The 22,096-nt window shown below is 41.5% G+C and overlaps 2 protein-coding genes across 3 annotated transcripts in view; one reads left to right on the top strand and one right to left on the bottom strand.

Annotated features, from left to right (window-relative positions):
- The window catches only part of CCDC167 (coiled-coil domain containing 167), a 52,131-nt gene extending 31,421 nt beyond the window's left edge, over window positions 1-20,710 (top strand). Inside the window, exon 5 of the transcript XR_010835085.1 lies at window positions 17,741-20,710. The gene's annotated coding sequence lies outside the window, so the exon portion shown is untranslated. The remainder of the gene's footprint in view (window positions 1-17,740) is intronic.
- Window positions 1-22,096, bottom strand: part of CMTR1 (cap methyltransferase 1) — a 58,103-nt gene that overhangs the window by 14,454 nt on the left and 21,553 nt on the right. For both annotated transcript variants that reach the window (XM_059076352.2, XM_067006125.1), the window contains 5 exons: window positions 19,326-19,524; window positions 18,450-18,568; window positions 16,322-16,418; window positions 15,867-15,999; window positions 15,002-15,181 (listed from right to left, as the gene is read on the bottom strand). In XM_059076352.2, coding sequence (XP_058932335.1) covers window positions 15,002-15,181; window positions 15,867-15,999; window positions 16,322-16,418; window positions 18,450-18,568; window positions 19,326-19,524 — 728 coding nt within the window. The remainder of the gene's footprint in view (window positions 1-15,001; window positions 15,182-15,866; window positions 16,000-16,321; window positions 16,419-18,449; window positions 18,569-19,325; window positions 19,525-22,096) is intronic.

Genomic DNA, 22,096 nt, shown 5'->3' with positions numbered 1-22,096 from the left:
ATTAATGGAAACAAAACAGAGTGCCCTGGATAAAATCACACATATACAGTCAAATAATTTTCAACAAGAGTGCCAAAGCAATTAAATGGTCAAAGTATTTTCAACAAATGGTGCTAGAACTGGACATCTGTAAGGAAAAAAAGAACTTCTACCACTACATCGTACCATATACAAAAATTAATTTCAGATGGATTATGGACCTAAACATATAAGCTAAAACTATAAAACTTCTAGATGAAAGCAGAATATTTTCATGACTTTAGTATAAGTAAAAATTTTTAGACAGAAAACAAATATCACCAACAAAAAGAAAAAACTGATAAACTGGATTTCAGCAGCAAAATTTAAAACTTCTAGGCAATTGAATTGAAAAGGAAGAAGTAAAATTATCTCAGTTCGCAGATGACAGACCTTTCATGCAAAAAACCCTGAAGATTCCACAATAAACTGTTATATAACCAAATTTCAGCCAACTTGAAGGATACAAAATCAACAGACAAAAATCAGTCACATCTCTATACACTAACAGTGAACAATCTGAAAATGAAATTAACAACTCTATCTACAATAGCATCAAAAACAATAAAATACTGAGGAATAAATTAAATAAAGGAAGTGAAAGACTTGTACACTGAAAGCTACGTAACAGGGCTTCCCTGGAGGCGCAGTGGTTGAGAGTCCGCCTGCCGATGCAGGGGACGCGGGTTCGTGCCCCGGTCCAGGAAGATCCCACATGCCACAGAGTGGCCAGGCCCGTGAGCCATGGCCGCTGAGCCTGTGCTCCGCAACGGGAGAGGCCACAGCAGTGAGAGGCCCGCGTACTGCAAAAAAAAAAAAGCTACATAACGCTGCTGAAAAGAGACATAAATAAATGGAAGGGCATGCTGTGTTCATGGATTGGAAGACTTAATATTGTTAACATCACAATACTACCCGAAGCAATCTACAGATTCAGTACAATCCCTACCAAAATCCCAATGGCAGTTTCTGCAGAAATAGAAAAATACATCCTAGAAATCATATGGAAACTCAGAGGACCCCAAATAGCCAAAACAATATTGCAAATGAAGAACAAAGCTGGGGACCTCATATATCCTGAATTCAAAAAAACTAACTACAACACTGCAGTAAAACAGTGTGGTACTGGTATCAAGACCAATGGAACATGGGCTTCCCTGGTGGCACAGTGGTTGAGAATCCGCCTGCCAATGCAGGGGACATGGGTTCGTGCCCCGGTCCAGGAAGATCCCACATGCCGTGGAGCGGCTGGGCCCGTGAGCCATGGCCACTGAGCCTGCGCGTCCGGAGCCTGTACTCCGCAATGGGAGAGGGGTCACAACAGTGAGAGGCCCACGTACCACAAAAAAAAAAAAAAAAAAAGGAACAGAATAGAGAGCTCAGAAATAAACCCTCACATATATGATCAAATGGTTTTCAATAAGAGTGCCAAGGCATTCCATGGGGAATGGATAGTCTTTTCAACAAATGGTGCTGGGAAAACTGGATATCCACATGCAAAAGAATAAAGTTAGACTCTTACTTTACACCATCTATAAAAATCAATTCAAAATGGATCAAAGACCTAAACATAAGAGCTAAAACTATGAAACTCTCAGAAGAAAACACAGGGAAAAGCTTCATGACACTGGATTTAGGAATGGACTTGAAGCATAGGCAATAAAAGAAACAGATAAAATGGACTACATCAAAATTTAAAACTTCTGTGCATCAAAGGACACAACCAATACAGTAAAAAAACAACCCACAGAATGTGAGAAAATATTTTCAAATCATATATCTATTAACGGATTAATACCCAGAACGTATAAAGAACTATAACTCAACAACAAAAATCAAACAAACCAATTTAAAAATGGGCAGGGCTTCCCTGGTGGCGCAGTGGTTAAGAATCGCCTGCCGATGCACGGAACACAGGTTCGATCCCTGGCCTGGGAAGATCCCACATGCCGCAGAGCAACTAAGCCTGTGCACCGCAACTCCTGAGACCATGTGCCACAACTACTAAAGCCCACACACCTAGAGTCCGTGCTCTGCAACAAGAGAAACGACGACAATGAGAAGCCCGCACACAGCAATGAAAAGTAGCCCCCACTCGCTGCAACTAGAGAAAGCCCGTGCATAGCAATGAAGACCCAACACAGCCAAAAATAAAAACAAATAAATTTATTTTTAAAAAATGTTTTTCATTAAAGAATCTTCCTGCCAATGCAGGCGACATGGGTTTGAGCCCTGGTCTAGGAAGATCCCACATACTGCAGAGCAACTAAGCCCATGAGCCACAACTACTGAAGCCCACACACCTAGAGCCCGTGCTCCACAGCAAGAGAAGCCACTGCAATGAGAAGCCCATGCACCACAACGAAGAGTAACCCCTGCTCACCACAGCTAGAGAAAGCCCCCACACAGCAACAAAGACCCAATGCAGCCAAAAATAAATACAATAAATTTATTAAAAAAGAAAAAAAAATGGGCAAAGGGAGGCGTGGCCACAATGGCAGAGTAGGAAGACCCTGAGCTCACCTCTTCACATGGGACACCAAAATTACAATTATTTAGAGAGCAACTGGCTACGAGAAAAACCTGAAGACTACCAGAAGAGATTTTCTAGATATAAAGAAGAAACCACAATGAGATAGGTAGGAGGGGTGGAGATGTGGTATAGTCAAGACCCACACCGCTGGGTAGGTAACTCACAAATGGAAGAATAATCACAACTGCCCAGGTTCTCCCCAGGGACTGAGCCATCTGAACCCTGGATTGGATTCCCCAGGCCAGGGGCTTTGCACCAGGAAGATGAGCCCCATAATGTGTGGCTTTGAAGGCCAGTGGGGCTTACTTACAAGAGAGCTGGAGGGCTGTAGGAGACAGAGACTCCACTCTTAAAGGGCACATGCAAATTCTCACATACTCCCAAGTCCCAGCACTCAGGCAGTAATTGTAAAGGAGCCTGAGTGAGACCCACTTGGTGATCTTGGAGAGTCTCCCAGAGAGACAGGAGGCCACTGGGACTCCTCCTGGGGACACAGATGCTGGCAACAGCCATTTTGGGGGAGCTTATTCTACCATGAGGACAGTGGTGTGTGCAAGTGCCATTTTGGTGTCCTCCCTATACCTATTAGTGCTGGGGGCTTGCCTGCCCACCAATGGGCTAGCACCAGTCCTGAGACCCCCCAGCCCCTTTTGACAGCTGTCCTAGGACTCGGCCCCAACCACAAGCAGCCAGCATCAGCCCCTGGTCTCCCAGGGCCCCACAGCCACCACCCCAGGATCAGGCCCCACCCACCAGAGGGTCAGCACCAGCCCCAGGACCCTCCTGGGACAGGCAGCAGCCACAATGGGACCCAGACTCACCCACTAGCGAGCTGGTAACAACCACACAGGGTAGGGCCTGGCAGCCAACCGGGTCAGGGGTCAGCCCCACCTAACAGCACACCCACAATAGTCAACCCTGCCACAACCGAAGGGCCCATGCAGCCCATAGCCCTAGAGCCCATACCTCTGGTAACCAGAGAGGAGTGTGTTGCTGGGTCCCATATGACATCTCCTATATAGGGCCACTTCTCCAAGGCTGGGAAACATAACCAACCTATCTAATACACAGAAATAAACAGAGAATCAGGCAAAGTGAGGAATATATCCCGAATGAAGACATAAGACAAAACCCCAGAAGAATTAAGCAAGGTGGAGATAAGCAATCTACCCAATGAAGGGTTCAAGGTAATAATCATAAGGAAGCTTAATGAACTCGGTGAATGGATGAACATAGTAAGAAGTTTAACAAAGAGTTAAAAAATATAAAGATGAATCAAACGGAGCTGAAGAATATAATAAATTAAAAACACACTAGAAGGAATCAGCAGTGGATTAGATGATACAGAGAACAGATAAGTGAACTGGAAGACAGAATAGTATAAATCACCTAAGCTGAAAAGAAAAAGAAAAAAGAATGTTAAAAACTGAGGACAGTTTAAGAGAACTCTGGGACAACATCAATCATACTAAAATTTGCATTATGGAGGTCCCAGAAGGAAAAAAGAGAGAAACGGGGGCAGAGAACTTATTTGAGGAGAAAATAGCTGAAAACTTCCCTAACCTAGGAAAGAAAACAGACATCCAGGAAACACAGAAGTCTAGGCAACACAGACAGTCCCAAACAAGATGAACCCAAAGAAGTCAACACCAAGACACACTATAAATGGCAAAAATTAAAAAATAAAGACAGAATCTTAAAAGCTGCAAGAGAAGGGCAACTAGTTACATACATGGGAACTCCCATAAGACTGTCAGCTGACTTTTCAACAGAAAATTTGCAGACCAGAAAGGAGTGGCATAATATATTCAAAGTGATGAAAGGGAAAAAAAAATCTACAACCAAGAATACTCTACCTTCCAAGAATATCATTCAGATTTGAAGGAGAGATAAAGATTTTTATAAACAAGCAAAAGTTGAGAGAGTTCAGCAACACTAAACCAGCTTTACAATAAATGTTTAATAAAGGGACTTCTCAAAGCAGAAAAGGCCACAACTATAAATACAAAAATTTAAAAATGAAAAATCCCATTGATAAAGGCAGATATACAGTGAAGTTAGCAAATCAGCCACTTATAAAGCTATTAGGAAGGGTTAAAGTCAAAAATAGTAAAATAATTTATATCCACAATAAGTAGTTAAGGGACACACAAACAGAAGTACATAAAATATGATGTCAAAAATGTTAAATGTGGGAGGGGGAAGAGGGAAGTACCAATGCAAGGTTTCTAGAACGCATTCAAACTTAAGAGATCATCAACTTAATAATCGTGTGTATATATATATATATATAGATAGATAGATAGATAGATAGATAGATAGATAGATTGTTATGCATTAACCTCACAGTAACCACAAACCAAAACCTTTTATAAATACACACACAAATGAGAAAGGAATCCAAACATAACACTAAAGACAGTCATCAAATCACAAGGTAAGAGAGCAAAAGAAAAAGAAAGGAACTAAAAAACGACAAAAACAATCAGAAAACAGTGAACAAAATGACAATAAGTACATACCTATCAATAATTACTTTAAATGCAAATGAACTAAATGCTCCAATCAAAAGACATGCAGTGGCTGAATGGATAAAAAAACGAGACACACATATATGCTTCCTGTAAGACTCACTTCAGATCTAAAGACACACAGAGACTGAACGTGAGGGGATGGAAAAGATACTCCATGCAAATGGAAACTAAAAGAAAGCTGGGGTAGCTATACCCGTATCAGACAAAATAGACTCTAAAACTGTAACAAGAGACAGAGAAGGACATTATACGATGATAAAGGGATCAATCCAACAAGAAGATATAACAATTGTAAATATATATGCATACAACACAGAAGCACCTAAATACATATAGCAAATATTAACAAACATAAAGGGAGATATTGACAGTAACACAATACTAGTAGGGGACTTTAGCACCCCACTTACATCAATGGACAGATCATCCAGAAAGAAAATCAATAAGGAAACACTGGCCTTATATAACACATTAGACCAGATTGACTCAATAGATATATACATAGAACATTCCATCCAAAAGCAGTAGAATACACATTATTCTCAAATACATGTGAAACATTCTCAGGATGGATCACACGCTAGGCCACAAACCAAGTCTCAATAAATTTATAAAGACTGAAATCATACCAAGCATTGTTTCCAACCACAAGGTATGAAACTGGAAATCAACTACAAGAAAAAAACTGCAAAAAACAAACATGTGGAGGCTAAACAGTATGCTACTAAACAACTAATAGGTCACTGAAGAAATCAAAGAGGAAATTAAAAAATACCTAAAGACAAATGAAAATGGAAACACAATGATCCAAAAACCTATGGGACACAGCAAAAGCAGTTCTAAGAGGGAAATTTATAGCAATACAAGCCTACCTCAGGAAATAAGAAAAATATCAAACAATCTAACTGTACACCTCCTTTACGAACTAGAGAAAGAAGAAACAAAACCCAAAGTTAGTAGAAGGAAAGAAATAAAAATCAGAGCAGAAAGAAATGAAATAGAGGCTGAAGAAAACAATAGAAAAGATCAATGAAACTGAAAGCTGGTTCTTTGAAAAGATAAACAAAATTGATAAACTTTTAGCCAAATTCATCAAGAAAAAAAGAGAGGGCCCAGATAAATAAAATCAGAAATGAAAGAGAAGTCACAACCAACACCACAGAAATACAAAGGAAATTTTAAAATTACTACAATTTGGGCTTCCCTGGTGGCGCAGTGGTTGAGAATCTGCCTGCCAATGCAGGGGACATGGGTTCGAGCCCTGGTCTGGGAAGATCCCACATGCTGCGGAGCAACTGGGCCTGTGAGCCACAACTACTGAGCCTGCGCGTCTGGAGCCTATGCTCCGCAACAAGAGAGGCCATGACAGTGAGAGGCCCATGCACCGCGATGAAGAGTGGCCCCCGCTTGCCACAACTAGAGAAAGCCCTCGCACAGAAACGAAGACCCAACACAACCAAAAATAAATAAATAAATTTATTTTTTAAAAAAATTACTACAATTATATTGACAACCTAGGAAAAATGGATAAATTCCTAGAAATATACAGTCTCTTAAGACTGAATTAAGAAGAAATAGAATCCATTGAATAAATGGATAAAGAAGATGTGATATATATATATATAAATGGAATATTACTCGGCCATTAAAAAGAATGAAATAATGCCATTTGCAGCAACACAGATGGACCTAGAGATTATCATACTAAGTGAAGTAAGTCAGAAAGAGAAAGACAAATGCCATATGATATTACTTATACGTGGAATCTAAAATATGACACAAATGAACATATTTATGAAACAAAAACTGACTCACAGACTTGTGGTTGCCGGGGGGGGGGTAGTGCGGAGGGAGAGAGAAGGACTGGGAGTTTGCGATTAGCAGGTGCAAACTATTATATATAGGATGGATAAACAACAAGGTTCTACTGTATAGCACAGGGAAATATATTAAATATCCTATGATAAACCATAATGGAAAAGAATATGAAAAAGCATGTAACTGAGTCACTTTATAGCAGAAATTAAACACAACACTAAATCAACTATACTTCAAAAAAATTTTTTACAAAAGAATAGAAAATATGAACAGAGTGATTACCAATGATAAAACTGAATCAGTAAAAACAAACAAACAAAAAACCTCCCAACAAACAAAAGTCCAGGACCAGACAGCTTCACAGGTGAATTCTAACAAACATTTAAAGAAGAGTTAATACCTATCTTTCTCAAACTACTCTAAAAAACTGAAGAGAAAGGAATGCTTCCGAACTCATTCTACTAGGCCAGCATTACCCTGCTACCAAAACCAAAGACACCACAAAAAAAGAAAATTACAGGCTAAATATCACTTATAAACACAGATGTAAAAATCCTCAACAAAATATTAGCAAACTGAACTCAACAATACTTTAAAAAGATTATGACCATGATCAAATGGAATTTATCCCAGGGGTGCATGGATGGTTCAATAGCTGCAAATCAATCAACATAATATACCACATCAACAAATTGAATAAAAATGGTATGATCATCTCCATAGATATAGAAAATGTTTTTGACAAAATTCAACATCCATTTATGATGAAAAAAATTCTCAACAAAGTTGGTAGAGAGAACATATCTCAACATAATAAAGGCCATAGATGACAAACCTACAGCCGACATCATACCCAACAGTGAAAAGCTGTAAATCTTTCCTCTAAGATCAGGAACAAGAGTGCCCACTCTCGCCACTTTTACTCAACATCATCGTACTGGAAGTCCTAGCCACAGCAATCACACAAGAAAAAGAAATAAAAGGTATCCAAATTGGACAGGAAGAAGTAAAATTGTTACTGTTTGCAGATGACATGATACTATATACAGAAAATCCTACAGATGCCACCAAAATGTTATTAGAATAAATGAACTCAGTAAAGTTGTAGGATACAAAATTAATACACTGAAATCTGTTGCATTTCTATATACTAACAACAAACTATCACAAAGAGAAATTAAGAAAACAATACCATTTACAACTGCATCAAAAAGATAAAATACCTACAAATAAATCTAACTAAGGAGGTAAAAAGACGTGTACTCAGAAAACTATAAGACATTGATTCATTCAAGAAACTGAAGATAACAAAACCAAATGGAAAGAAATACTTTCCATTTGGATGGAAGAATATTGGATTGGAAGAATGGATTCCAATGGGTTGGAAGAATATTGTTAAAATGACCATACTACCCAAGGCAATCTACAGAGTCAGTGCAATCCCTATCAAAATACCAATGGCATTTTTCACAGAACTAGAATAACTCTAAAATTTGTGTGAAACCGTAAAAGACCACAAATATCCAAAACAACCTTCAGAAGAAGAACAGAGCTGGAAGTGTCACACTCCCTAATTTCAAACTAGGGAAATAGGGTCAATTAATCTATGACAATGGAGGCAAGAATATACAAGGGGGAAAAAAACAGCCTCTTCAATAAACGGTGTTGGGAAAACTGGATAGCTACATGCCATAGAATCAAACTGGCCTACTTTCTCACTCCATACACAAAAATAAACTCAAAATAGATTAAAGACTTAAATATAAGTAAGACTTGAAACCATAAAACTTCCAGAAGAAAACACAGGCAGTATGCTCTTTAACATCTTAACAATTTTTTTTTGATATGTCTCCTTAGGCAAGGGAAACAAAAACAAAAATAAACAAATGGCACTACATCAAAAGCTAAAAGGCGGGCTTCCCTGGTGGCGCAGTGGTTGGGAGTCCGCCTGCCGATGCAGGGGACACGGGTTCGTGCCCCAGTCCAGGAAGATCCCACATGCCGAGGAGCGGCTGGGCCCGTGAGCCGTGGCCACTGAGCCTGCGCGTCCGGAGCCTGAGCTCCGCAACAGGAGGGGCCACGACAGTGAGAGGCCCGCGTATGGAAAAAAAAAAAAAAAAAAAAAGCTAAAAGGCTTTTGCACAGCAATGGGAGGGAGATATTTGCAAACAATATAACCGATAAGGGATTATAATCCAAAATATACAAAGAACTCATACAACTCAACATCAAAAAAAAAAAAACCAAACACCTAGATGAATGGATAAAGAAGATGTGGTGTGTATATATATACATAATGGAATATACTCAACTATAAAAAAAGAATGCCATTTTCAGCAACACGGATGGACCTAGAGATTATCATACTAAGTAAGTCAAAGACAAATATCATACTATATCACTTATATGTGGAATCTAAAAAAATTATGCATACGTACTTGTTTACAAAACAGACTAACAGAAATAAACTCACAGACAATGAAAACAAATTTATGGTTACCCAAGAGGGAAGAGGAGGAGAGTGATAAATTAGGAGTTTGGGATTATCAAATATTAACTATATAAAATAAGTTTTATAAAGTTACTGTATAACACAGGGAACTATATTCAATATCTTGTAATAAACTATAATGGAAAAGAATCTGAAAAATAACACACTTTTATATATATAAAAAACTGAATCACTTTGCTGTACACTAGAAACTAACACATTGTAAATCAACTATACTTCAATTAAAAAAAAAACCTGATTAAAAAATGGGCAGAGGATCTGAATAGACATTTTTCTGTGGAAGACATACAGATGGACAAAAGACACATGAAAAGATCATCACTAATCATCAAGAAAATGCAAATCAAAACCACAATGAGATATCACCTCCCCATCAGAACAGCTGTTATCAAAAAGACAACAAATAACAAGTGTTGGTTAGGATATGGAGAAAAAGGAACATTCGTGCACTATTGGTAGGAATGTAAATTGGTACAGCCACTATGGAAAGCAGTATGGAGGCTCCTCAAAAAATTAAAAATAGAACTACTATATGATCTAGCAATTCCACTTCTGCCTATTTTTCTGAAGAAAACATAAACGCTAATTCAAAAAGATATATGCACCCCTATGTTCACTGCAGCATTATTTACAATAGCCAATATAAGGAAGCAACCTAAGTGTCCATCAACAGATGAATAAAGAAGATGTGGTGTATATATATATATATATATATATATATAGAATAAAGAAGATGTGGTATATATATATATATATACACACACACACACACAAAGGAATATTACTCATCCATAAAAAAGAATGAAATCTTGCCATCTGCAACAATATGGATGGACCTAGAGAGTATTATGTTAAGTAAAATAAGTCAGAGAAAGATAAATACTGTATGACTTCACTTCCGTGGAATCTAAAAAACAAAACAAATGAACAAACAGAACAGAACAGAAATAGACTCACAGATACAGAGAACAAACTGGTGGTTGCCAGAGGGGAGGGGAGTGGGGGGGGATGAGTGAAATCAGAGAGGGAGATTAAGAGGTACAAACTTCCAGTTATAAAATAAGTCACAAGATGCAATGTAGAGCATAGAGAATATAGTCAATAATATAATAACTTTTTATGGTGACAGATGGTAACTAGACTTTGGTGAACATTTTGTAATGTATAAAAATATCAAATCACTATGTTGTACACCTAAAACTAATATGATATTGTACGTCAATTATACTTCAAGAAAAAATAAAATTTTAAAAATAAAAATGGGCAAAGGACTTGAATAGACATTTCTCCAAATAAGATATACAAACAGCCAATTTGCATATGAAAACATATTCAACATCATTACTCATTAGGGAAATGCAAACCAAAACTACAATGACCAGTTCAGACCCATTAGGATGGCTGAAGTATTGGTGAAGATGTGAAGAAACTGGAACCCTGGTGCTTTGCTGGTGAGAATGTAAAATGGTGCAGCAATCCCACTTCCAGAGGTATACCCAGACAAACTGAAAGCAGGGACACAAACAGTTACTTTGCACACCAATATTCATGGCAGTATTACTCTCAATAGCTAAAATGTGGGAAAACCCAAATGTCCATCAACAGCTGAATGGTTAAACAAAATGTGGTATGTACATATAATGAATTATTAATTAGCCTCTAAAAAGGAATGAAATCCTGATACATGCTACATGATCAATCTTGAAAACATTATGCTAAGTGAAATAGCCAGACACAAAAGGACAATTATTGTATGAATGCACTTATATGAGGTACCTGCAATAAGCAAATTCATAGAGATAGAAAATAACAGAGGGTACTAATGGCTGGGGATAAGGGGAATGGGAGTCACTGTTTCATAGGTAGAGAGTTTCTGCTTTGGATGGTTAAAAAGTTCTGGAAATGCATCATGGTGATGGTTGCACAACAATGTGAATATACTTAATGCCACTGAATTATACATTTTAAAAAGGGTTAAAATGATAAATTTTATGTTATGTATATGTATGTATGTATGTATGTATTTATTTATTTTTGGCTGTGTTGGGTCTTCATTGCTGTGCGCGGGCTTTCTCTAGTTGCGGTGAGCAGCGGCTACTCTTCATTGCAGTGCACAGGGTTCTCATTGTTGTGTCTTCTCTTGTTGCAGAGCATGGGCTCTAGGCATGCAGGCTTCAGTAGTTGTGGCACGTGGGCTCAGTAGTTGTGGGTTGCGGGTGCTAGAGCTCAGGCTCAGTAGTTGTGGTGCATGGGCTTAGTTGTTCTGCGGCATGTGGGATCTTCCCAGGGCAGGGCTTGAACCTGTGTCCCCTGCATTGGCAGGCAGATTCTTAACCACTGTGACACCAGGGAAGCCCCCTGTTATGTGTATTTTACAATTAAAATGAGGACTCAAAAAAATTTTTAACTTCAGCTTATCAAAAGAAACCATTAAGAAAATGAATAGGCAAACCACAGATTGGGGAAAGATATTCACAATACACCAGACTTGCATTCAGAATATATAAATAATTCCTACAACTTAATAAAAATGCAAATCAATTTACAGGTTGCTTAAACACTCTGTGCAGTTGGGAGCATTGAGAAGTCCAGTTTTGCCATGCATCCACACACACCTGTATCAGATGGCAGCATGGCTCAACAAAAAGAAGTCCAATTATTCAGTATAGTTTTGGAAGATTTAGCCAGGGCAATCAGAGAAGAAAAAGAAATAAAAGGAATCCAAATTGGAAAAGAAGAAGTAAAGCTGTCACTGTTTGCAGATGACATGATACTATACATAGAGAATCCTAAAGATGCTACCAGAAAACTACTAGAGCTAATCAATAAATTTGGTAAAGTAGCAGGATACAAAATTAATGCACAGAAATTTCTTGCATTCCTATACACTAATGATGAAAAATCTGAAAGAGAGATCAAGGAAACACTCCCATTTACCACTGCAACAAAAATAAAATACCTAGGAATAAAACTACCTAAGGAGACAAAAGACCTGTATGCAGAAAACTATAAGACACTGATGAAAGAAATTAAAGATGATACAAACAGATGGAGAGATATACCATGTTCTTGGTTTTTTTTTTTTTTTTTTTTTTGTGGTATGCGGGCCTCTCACTGTTGTGACTTCTCCCGTTGTGGAGCACAGGCTCCGGACGCGCAGGCTCAGCGGCCATGGCTCATGGGCCCAGCCGCTCCGTGGCATGTGGGATCTTCCCGGACCGGGGCACGAACCCGTGTCCCTTGCATCGGCAGGCGGATTCTCAACCACTGCGCCACCAGGGAAGCCCTATACCATGTTCTTGGATTGGAAGAATCAACATTGTGAAAATGACTATACTACCCAAAGCAATCTACAGATTCAGTGCAATCCCTATCAAACTACCACTGGCATTTTCCACAGAACTAGAACAAAAAGTTTCACAATTCGTATGGAAACACAACAGACCCCGAATAGCCAAAGCAATCTTGAGAAAGAAAAACGGAGCTGGAGGAATCAGGCTCTCGGACTTCAGACTGTACTACAAAGCTACAGTAATCAAGACAGTATGGGACTTCCCTGGTGGAGCAGTGGTTAAGAATCCGTCTCCCAACGCAGGGGACACGGGTTTGAGCCCTGGTCCAGGAAGATCCCACATGCTGTGGAGCAACTAAGCCCATGTGCCACAACTACTGAGCCTGTGCTCTAGAGCCCACAAGCCACAACTACTGAAGCCCGCGTGCCTAGAGCCCGTGCTCCACAACAAGGGAAGCCACCGCAATGAGAAGCCCGCGCATGGCAATGAAGAGTAGCCCCCGCTCGCCGCAACCAGAGAAAGCCTGCGCACAGCAACGAAGACCCAACACAGCCAAAAACAAATTATTTAAAAAAACAAAAAAAAGACAGTATGGTACTGGCACAAAAACAGAAATATAGATCAATGGAACAGGCTAGAAAGCCCAGAGATAAACCCACGCACATATGGTCACCTTATTTTTGATGCGGGAGGCAAGAATATACAATGGAGAAAAGACAGCCTCTTCAACAAGTGGTGCTGGGAAAACTGGACACTTACATGTAAAAAAATGAAATTAGAACACTCTCTAACACCATACACAAAAATAAACTCAAAATGGGTTAAAGACCTAAATGTAAGGCGACATTATCAAACTCTTAGAGGAAAACATAGGCAGAACACTCTATGACATAAATCACAGCAAGGTCCTTTTTGACCCACCCCCTAGAGAAATGGAAATAAGAACAAAAATAAACAAATGGGACCTAATGAAACTTAAAAGTTTCTGCGCAGCAAAGGAAACCATAAACAAGATGAAAAGACAACCCTCAGAATGGGAGAAAATATTTGCAAATGAAGCAACTGACAAAGGATTAATCTCCAAAATTTACAAGCAGCTCATGCAGCTCAATATCAAAAAAACAAACAATCCAATCCAAAAATGGGCAAAAGACCTAAATAGACATTTCTCCAAAGAAGATATACAGATTGCCAACAAACACATAAGGATGCTCAACATCACTAATCATTAGAGAAATGCAAATCAAAACTACAATGAGGTATCACCTCACACCAGTCAGAATGTCCATAATCAAAAAATCTACAAACAATAAATGCTGGAGAGGGTGTGGAGAAAAGGGAACCCTCTTGCGCTGTTGGTGGGAATGTAAATTGATACAGCCACTATGGAGAATAGTATGGAGGTTCCTTTAAAAACTAAAAATAGAACTATCATATGACCCAGCAATCCCACTACTGGGCATATACCCTGAGAAAACCATAATTTAAAAAGAATCATGTACCACAATGTTCACTGCAGCTCTATTTACGATAGCCAGGACATGGAAGGAACTTCTCTGGGAGACTTGGGATTGTACTCTTAGAAATGACCTCTACAACACCTGTTTGGCCGCCCTAAGAAAGCACTTCTATTGATTCATTGCCACTATACAACTCTCCAACCTATCTAGGAAACTGTTCAATAAGGCTTGCCCACTTAGCAAACTGAGCCAACTGTCACAACTTTAAATTATCACCACTAATGGGGAAGAGGGAAAACAATTAATGAAGGTTAAAAAAAAAAACAAAAACCAGCATTCACATGGCCTATTTGGGGAACTCATGGACTGGCAAAAGCTTTGGTAACAGAAATTTCAAAAGCATGTAATATACTCGCTTTCCAGCCATCTCTTGCTTCCAACCAGGGGACTTCACAGGGCAACAAACTATGATGGCCTTTTAAAATGGAAGCAATTAAAGGGAAATTACTCCTTCCTCTGAGGACACAGAACAAGTCTGCTCTCTGTCAGGTTTCACTATCATGCTCAGGCTCCCATGGGCAGGGGTATGCCAGCCAGGCTCCCACTGGCCACCCTTGTGACAGGGCATGGAGGCAGGATGAAAGTCCTCAAGGTACCCAAAGTCCCAGGGAGCCCTGGAATGAGCAGACCAATCCCAGTTACCAATTTTTCAAAATCAACAAAGTGATACCAAGAGCCGGTCATTCAGTCCTTCATTCTCTGGTCTTTCTTGATAGCCCAGTGGTACCAGCAAAAAAAAAGAAACAAAGAAAAAAACACATTGGTTTGCTTACCTTTCATTGGACCGTATCACGTAGTCAGTAAATTCATGGTCTCCCTTGATCACCTCCAAGGGGACCACAAGATTGACGTCGGAATCGGTGTTCCGCAGCTGGTTGAGTTTAATATTGACTGAGAAGAGGTAATCCCGCACGTCATCGATGCCCACCTTCAGGCCCTTGCACACCACATACCTGGCAGGAGATACCCTGTCACTCCGCTGAGCAAGGGCTTCCCTCACTTTTCCCTTCCCCAATCCCCTTGCTGAGTCATGAAGCTCTTGTCTATGCACAAAGAACAGCACAGTCTGTGTGTTGCAAAGTTCACCTCAAATCCTTTCTTTTTATGTTGGGCTGTATTTCTACTCTCTATGGCTGTGGTTCCCAACTGCCCTGTGCCAGGTTGGCTGCATCACTGTCACCTGGGAAGTCTGTTAAGTTAAAGACAATCGGACTCTCCAGGGACAGGGCCCAGAAATCTGTGTTTTTAACAAGCCACTTAGAAATTCGGATTGGCCACATCTTCTCTCACATCGTGTATACACTGTGTCCCACCTGGGATGCCAACAGTGACTCTGGTTAGTGGCCCACTTAGTTATCCCTCCAGGTGACAGTTCTATTGGTCTCCTTCTCTCTCCCGGGCCAAGCCAAGGGTTGCCCAGGTAAGTGTGGTGAATAGGGTTTGTGGAAAAGGAAACAGAGACTGATGGGTACATCGAAGAACCATTAAAATCCAAATCCTGACTCCTCTTGGTTCCAATCACTTTTTTTAAGTCAAAGTTTTTAATGTAGCTTGAGTGGTCATACCACAGATGCACCAGGATTTGCTGTTCTAACATTTAGCCAACTAGTCTGATTAAAATGAAGAAGAAAGCCTCACCTCTCTGAGTTGGCAGGACGGCTGGTGATCGGCTTAAAGAGACATACTCGTTCAAAGCAGCAGTACAGCAGGTAGATGAGCCCCACACTGAAAGGTGTGAAGAGGTCAAAGGTTTTACAGATGAAGTGGCCTCCTAGATGAGAGAGAAAACACCGGTATCAGTCAGCAGCTTCCATTCCACAAGGTGGGCAAGGTAGTCTCAGGGAGTATGACGAAGTCAGGGACCCAGCAGCTGGGTCCATTAAAGTCACAGGCAATATAAGGGAACGACTCAGTTTTAGAGGGGACTTTGGGGATTCTATGGCACTTTTTTCCCTAAATTCCTCATTCAGCCACCTGTCACCTAATAGAAGCAGATTGTTTTTTAACTTCCAAGCCAACCCCTGTACATGCTCTTGTCCAACAGGGCCTCTAAGAGGTGGGTCCGGGTGGGGAGACAGCAGAGGAAGTGTCACCTGTCCGGACAACGGACAGCGCCATGAGGAACTGACAGAGCAGCAGCTGTTTGCTGAGGATCTCCTGCAGGTTCTCCTGTCCCTCCACTGAGAAACCCTGAAATGAGAGCACAAGCATCAGGGTAGAAAACAGAAGTGATAAGCACTGAAAAGAGCACCCCTACCTCATCTTCCGTGAGATTTCTTTAAGTTGTTTTCATTGATCTCCACCATCTGACTGACAAAGATACAGCTTGGTGTTTAGATTCTTTGGTGTGGTCACATGGCTCACTGTGGTGAAGACAGCACCTGGGACCCAGGCCTGACTACTGAGCCAGTGCTGTTTTCCTGCTCTATCACTCCCGGGGATGGAACCAAGTTCTGCTCCTCCAAGGAGATGGTCCAGAAAATTTTAAAACTCACGTGGGAATCCAAGGGAAGAGTACGGAAGAACAGAGGCAAAATATGCTAGTCACAGGCCAACTACAAGATAGGAGACTGAATGCTCCGGTGAATCCAATGAGACCCAGGGAGTATATGTGGCCTGAAACTCTGCATGGGCTCGTTCCGTCGTGGGCTGACCACCAAACAGGCCCCAATCTGGTTACAGGAGAAAAGTTAGCATAACTCTGACAGTCACAGTAATCTCTCTTTCTCTGCGGACCAAGGATTTATTCACAAAACCCCCTTTCCTGTCCCAAGATCATGAAGCCTCTCCCTCCAGCTGGCAGTGTCTCTGGCCAGGGTGTTTGTTCAAAGAATGTACATTGCTATTCTTGGAGTGATCTCCCTCTCTGTGAGATCCCAGGAGGGAGCAGACAGCCATGCTCACACAGAAGTGAAGGAGGCCAGGGGCTGTGATAGGAAGAGAGGGCAGTTGTTGTTTAATGGGTACAGAGTTTCAATTTTGCAAAATGAAAAAGTTTTGGAGATCTGTCTCACAATAGTGTGAATATATTTAACACTACTGAACTGTAAACTTAAAAATGGTTGCAATGGTAAATTTTACATTATGTGTTTTTTATCACAATAATTAAGAAAAGTAAAGAGGCTGGCCTCCATTAAGCTGGGCCCAGCCTGGCCAGGTCTCCAGAATCAAAAATGTTTAGCAACATCTTCCAGATTTACAGATGCTTCTTAAAATGCATGCCTGCTTATAGGGGAAACAGACAAACAAATAAATCACCCACACAGGTCACCAGTCTAAGCTGCCTAAGCCAGAAGGACAATCCTTGAGTTTGCCACTCTAGCTGACAAACTGCAAGGCTGCCTACCTCCCAAGCACTATCAGATCCCTTAAGCACAGGTGAAGCAGCCCCTCCCTCCCCTCCACCCAAGCCTGTCTATCTCTTGTCCCCTGCTGTGCACAAAGCTTTGGTGAGCGAGGTGCATGTTCAGATCCTGTGCTGATATCCTAAACATTTCTTCACCTCTCCATAGGGCTACTGCTTGAAAGGCTACCCAAGGGGCTCCAGAGGCTCTTCTCAACTCTGGCCATGTGACCCTGGAGCAACTGCAACGATGTTCTCTGACCCTCCTCTACACTAATTTGTGGCTCATTCCAGAAAAGACTACCTACAGCATCAGATTACTAGGTGAGAAAGCTGCAGGGGACTTGCCTCTATACAACAAATACCTGCCCAAGAAACAGGCGACTTGAATATTCACTTTAGCCCAGCGATTGACCGAGCCTCCTGTGGAGTCCCGGAGGGATCCTTTGAGCTGCTGCCTTTGGTTATGTGGTCACCTATTAGCCCATCCAGAGGCTCAGGAGTGGCCATGTGTAGACAGCCTCTACCAGGAGCAGCACCCAGGTGACAAATGACGGGAATGTTCTTCCTGGTCAGCTCTGCCTAGCTCATCTTAGTCATGGCCCCCCTCTCACCATGTCTCATAGCCAACCAAGGTCCTTTGAAGAAGTGAGCTGAGAATGTCCACTTGCTCCAAGCAAAGATGCCCACAACATCATAGCCTTACAAAGTTACCACTGAAAAGATGCACAAAAAGAATAAAAACATACATCATACATCCCTACTATCTGCCCTTCCAGGGCAGCTAAAGGACCAAACCAAAACAAACAAAACCAACTCTCAAGCCTCTAACATGATAAATCCCTAAAGCACCACCCTATGAAGAGCAGGTCACCTACCCCATCGGCCATCAGAAAGTGGACACCCCTACGATCTGTGTTATCCAGGACAAAATTCCGAAAAGCAGTGATGTTCTCTGGGCGGGTGATGTCTCCATCTCCATCGATCCCACCCTCACCTGACAAGACACAAGATTCACATTTAGCTCATCTGCCCTGTGCATCCCTGGAGCTGGGACACAAGCTCTCTGGGGCTGTGAACACAGGTACCAGGTGGACCTCAAGGCCCAGGAGAAAAGCCCCTGTGAGGAGCAACTCACTGAAGGACCCATCATACAAGGCTGCCTTGCAGTGATGGACAGGAGGCAAAAACAGTGCCCTGCTATAATAAAGCAGAGTTCAGAAGGAGCTGACCAGCCAAGAGTCATCAACTGAAACAGAAGGTCTTCATATTCAAGATCAAAGTTGTGTTTAAAGCACCTACATTTAGGAACCAATAACAATTTCTTAATAAGAACTGTTAGCAAAGGACTCAGGATTTGCTGCCAAATCACAAAAAGTGAGCCAGAGTGGAGGGAACTGCTGGAGGGTTGCTGAGCTGGCTGGAGATGGGTGTGGGTTTGTATGTGTTAATAACCTGCCAATTCTCAGCCAGAGATCAGGCAGTTTCATTATCTCCTGTAACCACAAGAGAAGAAAGGAGGAATTAATATGGCTCTGATGAGAGTTTGCCTAGTGGAGTATTTAACCTGTACCCACAGGCCTGGGGTAAAAAGGGACAGTCTAGAGGGAACTGAGACCTTCATGACATTGGCTGGGAACCCCAGACTCAGAGACCTGGGAAAGAAAACAAGGCAAGTGGATAATAACTACTTCTGACCTTAAGTCTCCAAAGAGAACTCTCATAGCCCCTGGTACCCTCCACCACGTCCCTACCATAGTAGGGTTCGAAGAGCTCACTGGAGGCCGAGTAGAAGTCTTCCAGCTTAAAATCATTAGGACCCTTCAGAGTCATTCCAAAGCCCTTTGCGTGCCACTTCTTCCTCCACAGCACATACTCTGAGAAGCCACCTGGGCCTGCACAGACGTCAGCAAAGTATAGAAGCTCAGCTTCCCGGTCCTTCACCAGTGGTTTCTGCAAAGGCAAGTGGAAGTCAGGGGAGGAAGGGAAAAATGATGGCTAAATGGGGAGCAGGAAAGAGAAGGCAGGGGGAGTAAAATAAGCCTTTCAGCAAGCACAATGCAGAGTTCCTGTGGCCAGAGCCACAAGCGCCCAGAAATGTGTCCTCTGTGATCACTGCCCTCCAAAGTTTTTGCCCATTCCCACCTCAAAACACCCCTGATGCCTTTCAACCCACCAGGCCTAGCTTAATAAAAACATCTTAATGGGCACCTAAGTGTGCATTTTTAATTTCTCACCATCTTTTCCTCACCATATCCTGCCTTACAAGAGTCCCACCGAGCAGAATAGATGTTCTAACTCCACATTACAGATAGGGAAAGAGACCCAAAGACACAAAGTGACTTGTTCAGATAGTCCGCAGCAAAGCTAAATCAGAATCCCATCAGCCTGACCATTAGATGCAGGCCTTCCTGTCCAACCAAAGTCTGAGGGGCTCTCACATCACCCCTCCCAGCCACAGAGCCTATCTTTCCAGATCATAGCCTCTGCTTCCCTTCTCCCCTTCCTCTGAGGCGCTCCCTTTTTTTTCCAATTAACTTTTTATAATGGAATAACTTTAGATTTATAGATAAGTTGCAAGAATAAAGTTTGCATATACCCTTCACCCAGTTTTATTAACATCTTACAGTGTCATTTGTCAAAACTAAGAAACTGACACAGGTACATTACTATTAACTAAAGTCCAGACTTGATTCAGATCTCACTAGAGCCCTGATTCTGTTCCATGACCCCATCCAAGATACCACAGTGCATTGAGTCTCCTCCTTTTTTAGCACCCCCTCCCTTCTCCTGCCTTTGCTCCTCTGTTAGCCAGGGCCTGGGTGGTGCACAGCTGGGAGCTGACATGGTAGAGAGAACAGGAGACAATGCAGCTTCCAGGGAGCTTTCAGAGCACCCACCCACCTAAGGAATAACTAAATTACAATAATCATTTGTATTTTTATTGGATTATAGTTTTGCACTTGAGTGGCTTTAACTCTTAATCTAAAATCTTGGGAGTTCCCTAGTGGCCTAGTGGTTAGGATTCCTGGTTTTCACTGCTGTGGCCCAGGTTCGATCCCTGGTCGGGGAACTTAATCCTGCAAGCCATGCAGCATGGCCAAATAAATAAATAAAATAAAATGTATGCTGAATGCAGACCTAGATTGTGTGTTTACACTTCTCTTCTACACACCTGGGCCCTAGATAATGAATTCTACTTGTCCCAACCATCCACAGCAGAAAGGGTAAACCATTTGCACTGGTGACAAGAGGTTGACTTCTAGAGGGGGTGACTGCAGGGAACCCTCATGAACATCCAGCAGAAAGGGGCTAAGGCAGCTCAGCCTTCTCTCTCTACAGGTTTGGCATGGCTGGGTGCTTGTCCAGAGCTCTGTTAACTGCTAGATAAAGATCAGAAAGCTTCAGGGGAAACAGTTATAAGAAAGAAATGGAAATACTGATGCTCATGATCCAGTCACTTTATAGGTGACAAGGGCCTTGCCTCTGATGATGGTTATCTACCTTTATCAAAACAGTGAAAAAGTCTCAGGAGAAAGTGACTTTAGCTAAAGATAAACTTCATCATCCTGTGACAAGCCCATTCAGCATGCTAGGATATATCAGTTCTTTCTCCCCTACCCCTGCCACTCCACCCTAGCATACTTTTGTTCCTGAGCCATCAGTTTTCATATTTTTGGATTATATTCATTTGCACACACACAAAAAGACCTAATGGCATTTGCTGAGAATATTACGTGGCACTTCCCAGGCTACAAAGTGGTAGTGAGGCAGGGGTCACAATTTTAAGGCCTGCACATGCTAGAAAGAGTGAAAACATTGTTCCTCACCACTGGCCATGTCCTAGCCCCACGCTCCAGCCTCTCTGGGTGAGCAGATGGCCCAAAGGAAGACTGGGAGAAGGAAAGGGAATGAATCAATGAAAGCATGTCACCTCCAAGAAGAGGGCATAAATATGATCTGTTCTGTGATTTCAAGATAGATGTGTCACACCCTCACAGGCCACAGCCAGAAGGTCCTTTCATAGAAAGGACATCTGGGATTCTCACATCTGCCATTTACTGGCTGTGCAGTCAAAGGCAAGTCCATAATTTATGTCTTTAAGCTCGAGCTTCCTCATCTGTAAACTGGGACTAATGCAGGTTATTTTTTAAGGCTATTAGAGGATTACATGAAGTACCATATGTCAAAGACCTTTAGAAACTGTACAATACTAAACAAACGTAAGATAACATTATATTTAACTAGACCAATTTCCTTAGAGTCAAAACTCTGGTCCCTTCCATCCTTTCATCTTTGCAATGCCTAGCACTGTGCTCCACATGCAGCAGGCACTTTGTAAGTGCTGTCTAATTTCTTCTGAGACAGCACTGAAACTTGAAGATCTACATTCAGTTTTTGTCTCCTGTTACGCTTCACAGCCAATGTTTTCTTACCTCAACAATAACCCCAATCACACAAGTCCCTCACATAACGTTTTGGTTTATAATATGCTTCCATATACCCAAAGAATCTAAATTCCCTT

This window comes from Kogia breviceps, chromosome 10, assembly GCF_026419965.1.
Source record: "Kogia breviceps isolate mKogBre1 chromosome 10, mKogBre1 haplotype 1, whole genome shotgun sequence".
Taxonomy (NCBI): domain Eukaryota; kingdom Metazoa; phylum Chordata; class Mammalia; order Artiodactyla; family Physeteridae; genus Kogia; species Kogia breviceps.
The sequence above is the reverse complement of the archived record's forward strand: the minus strand, read 5'-3'. Positions and strand labels throughout refer to the sequence as shown.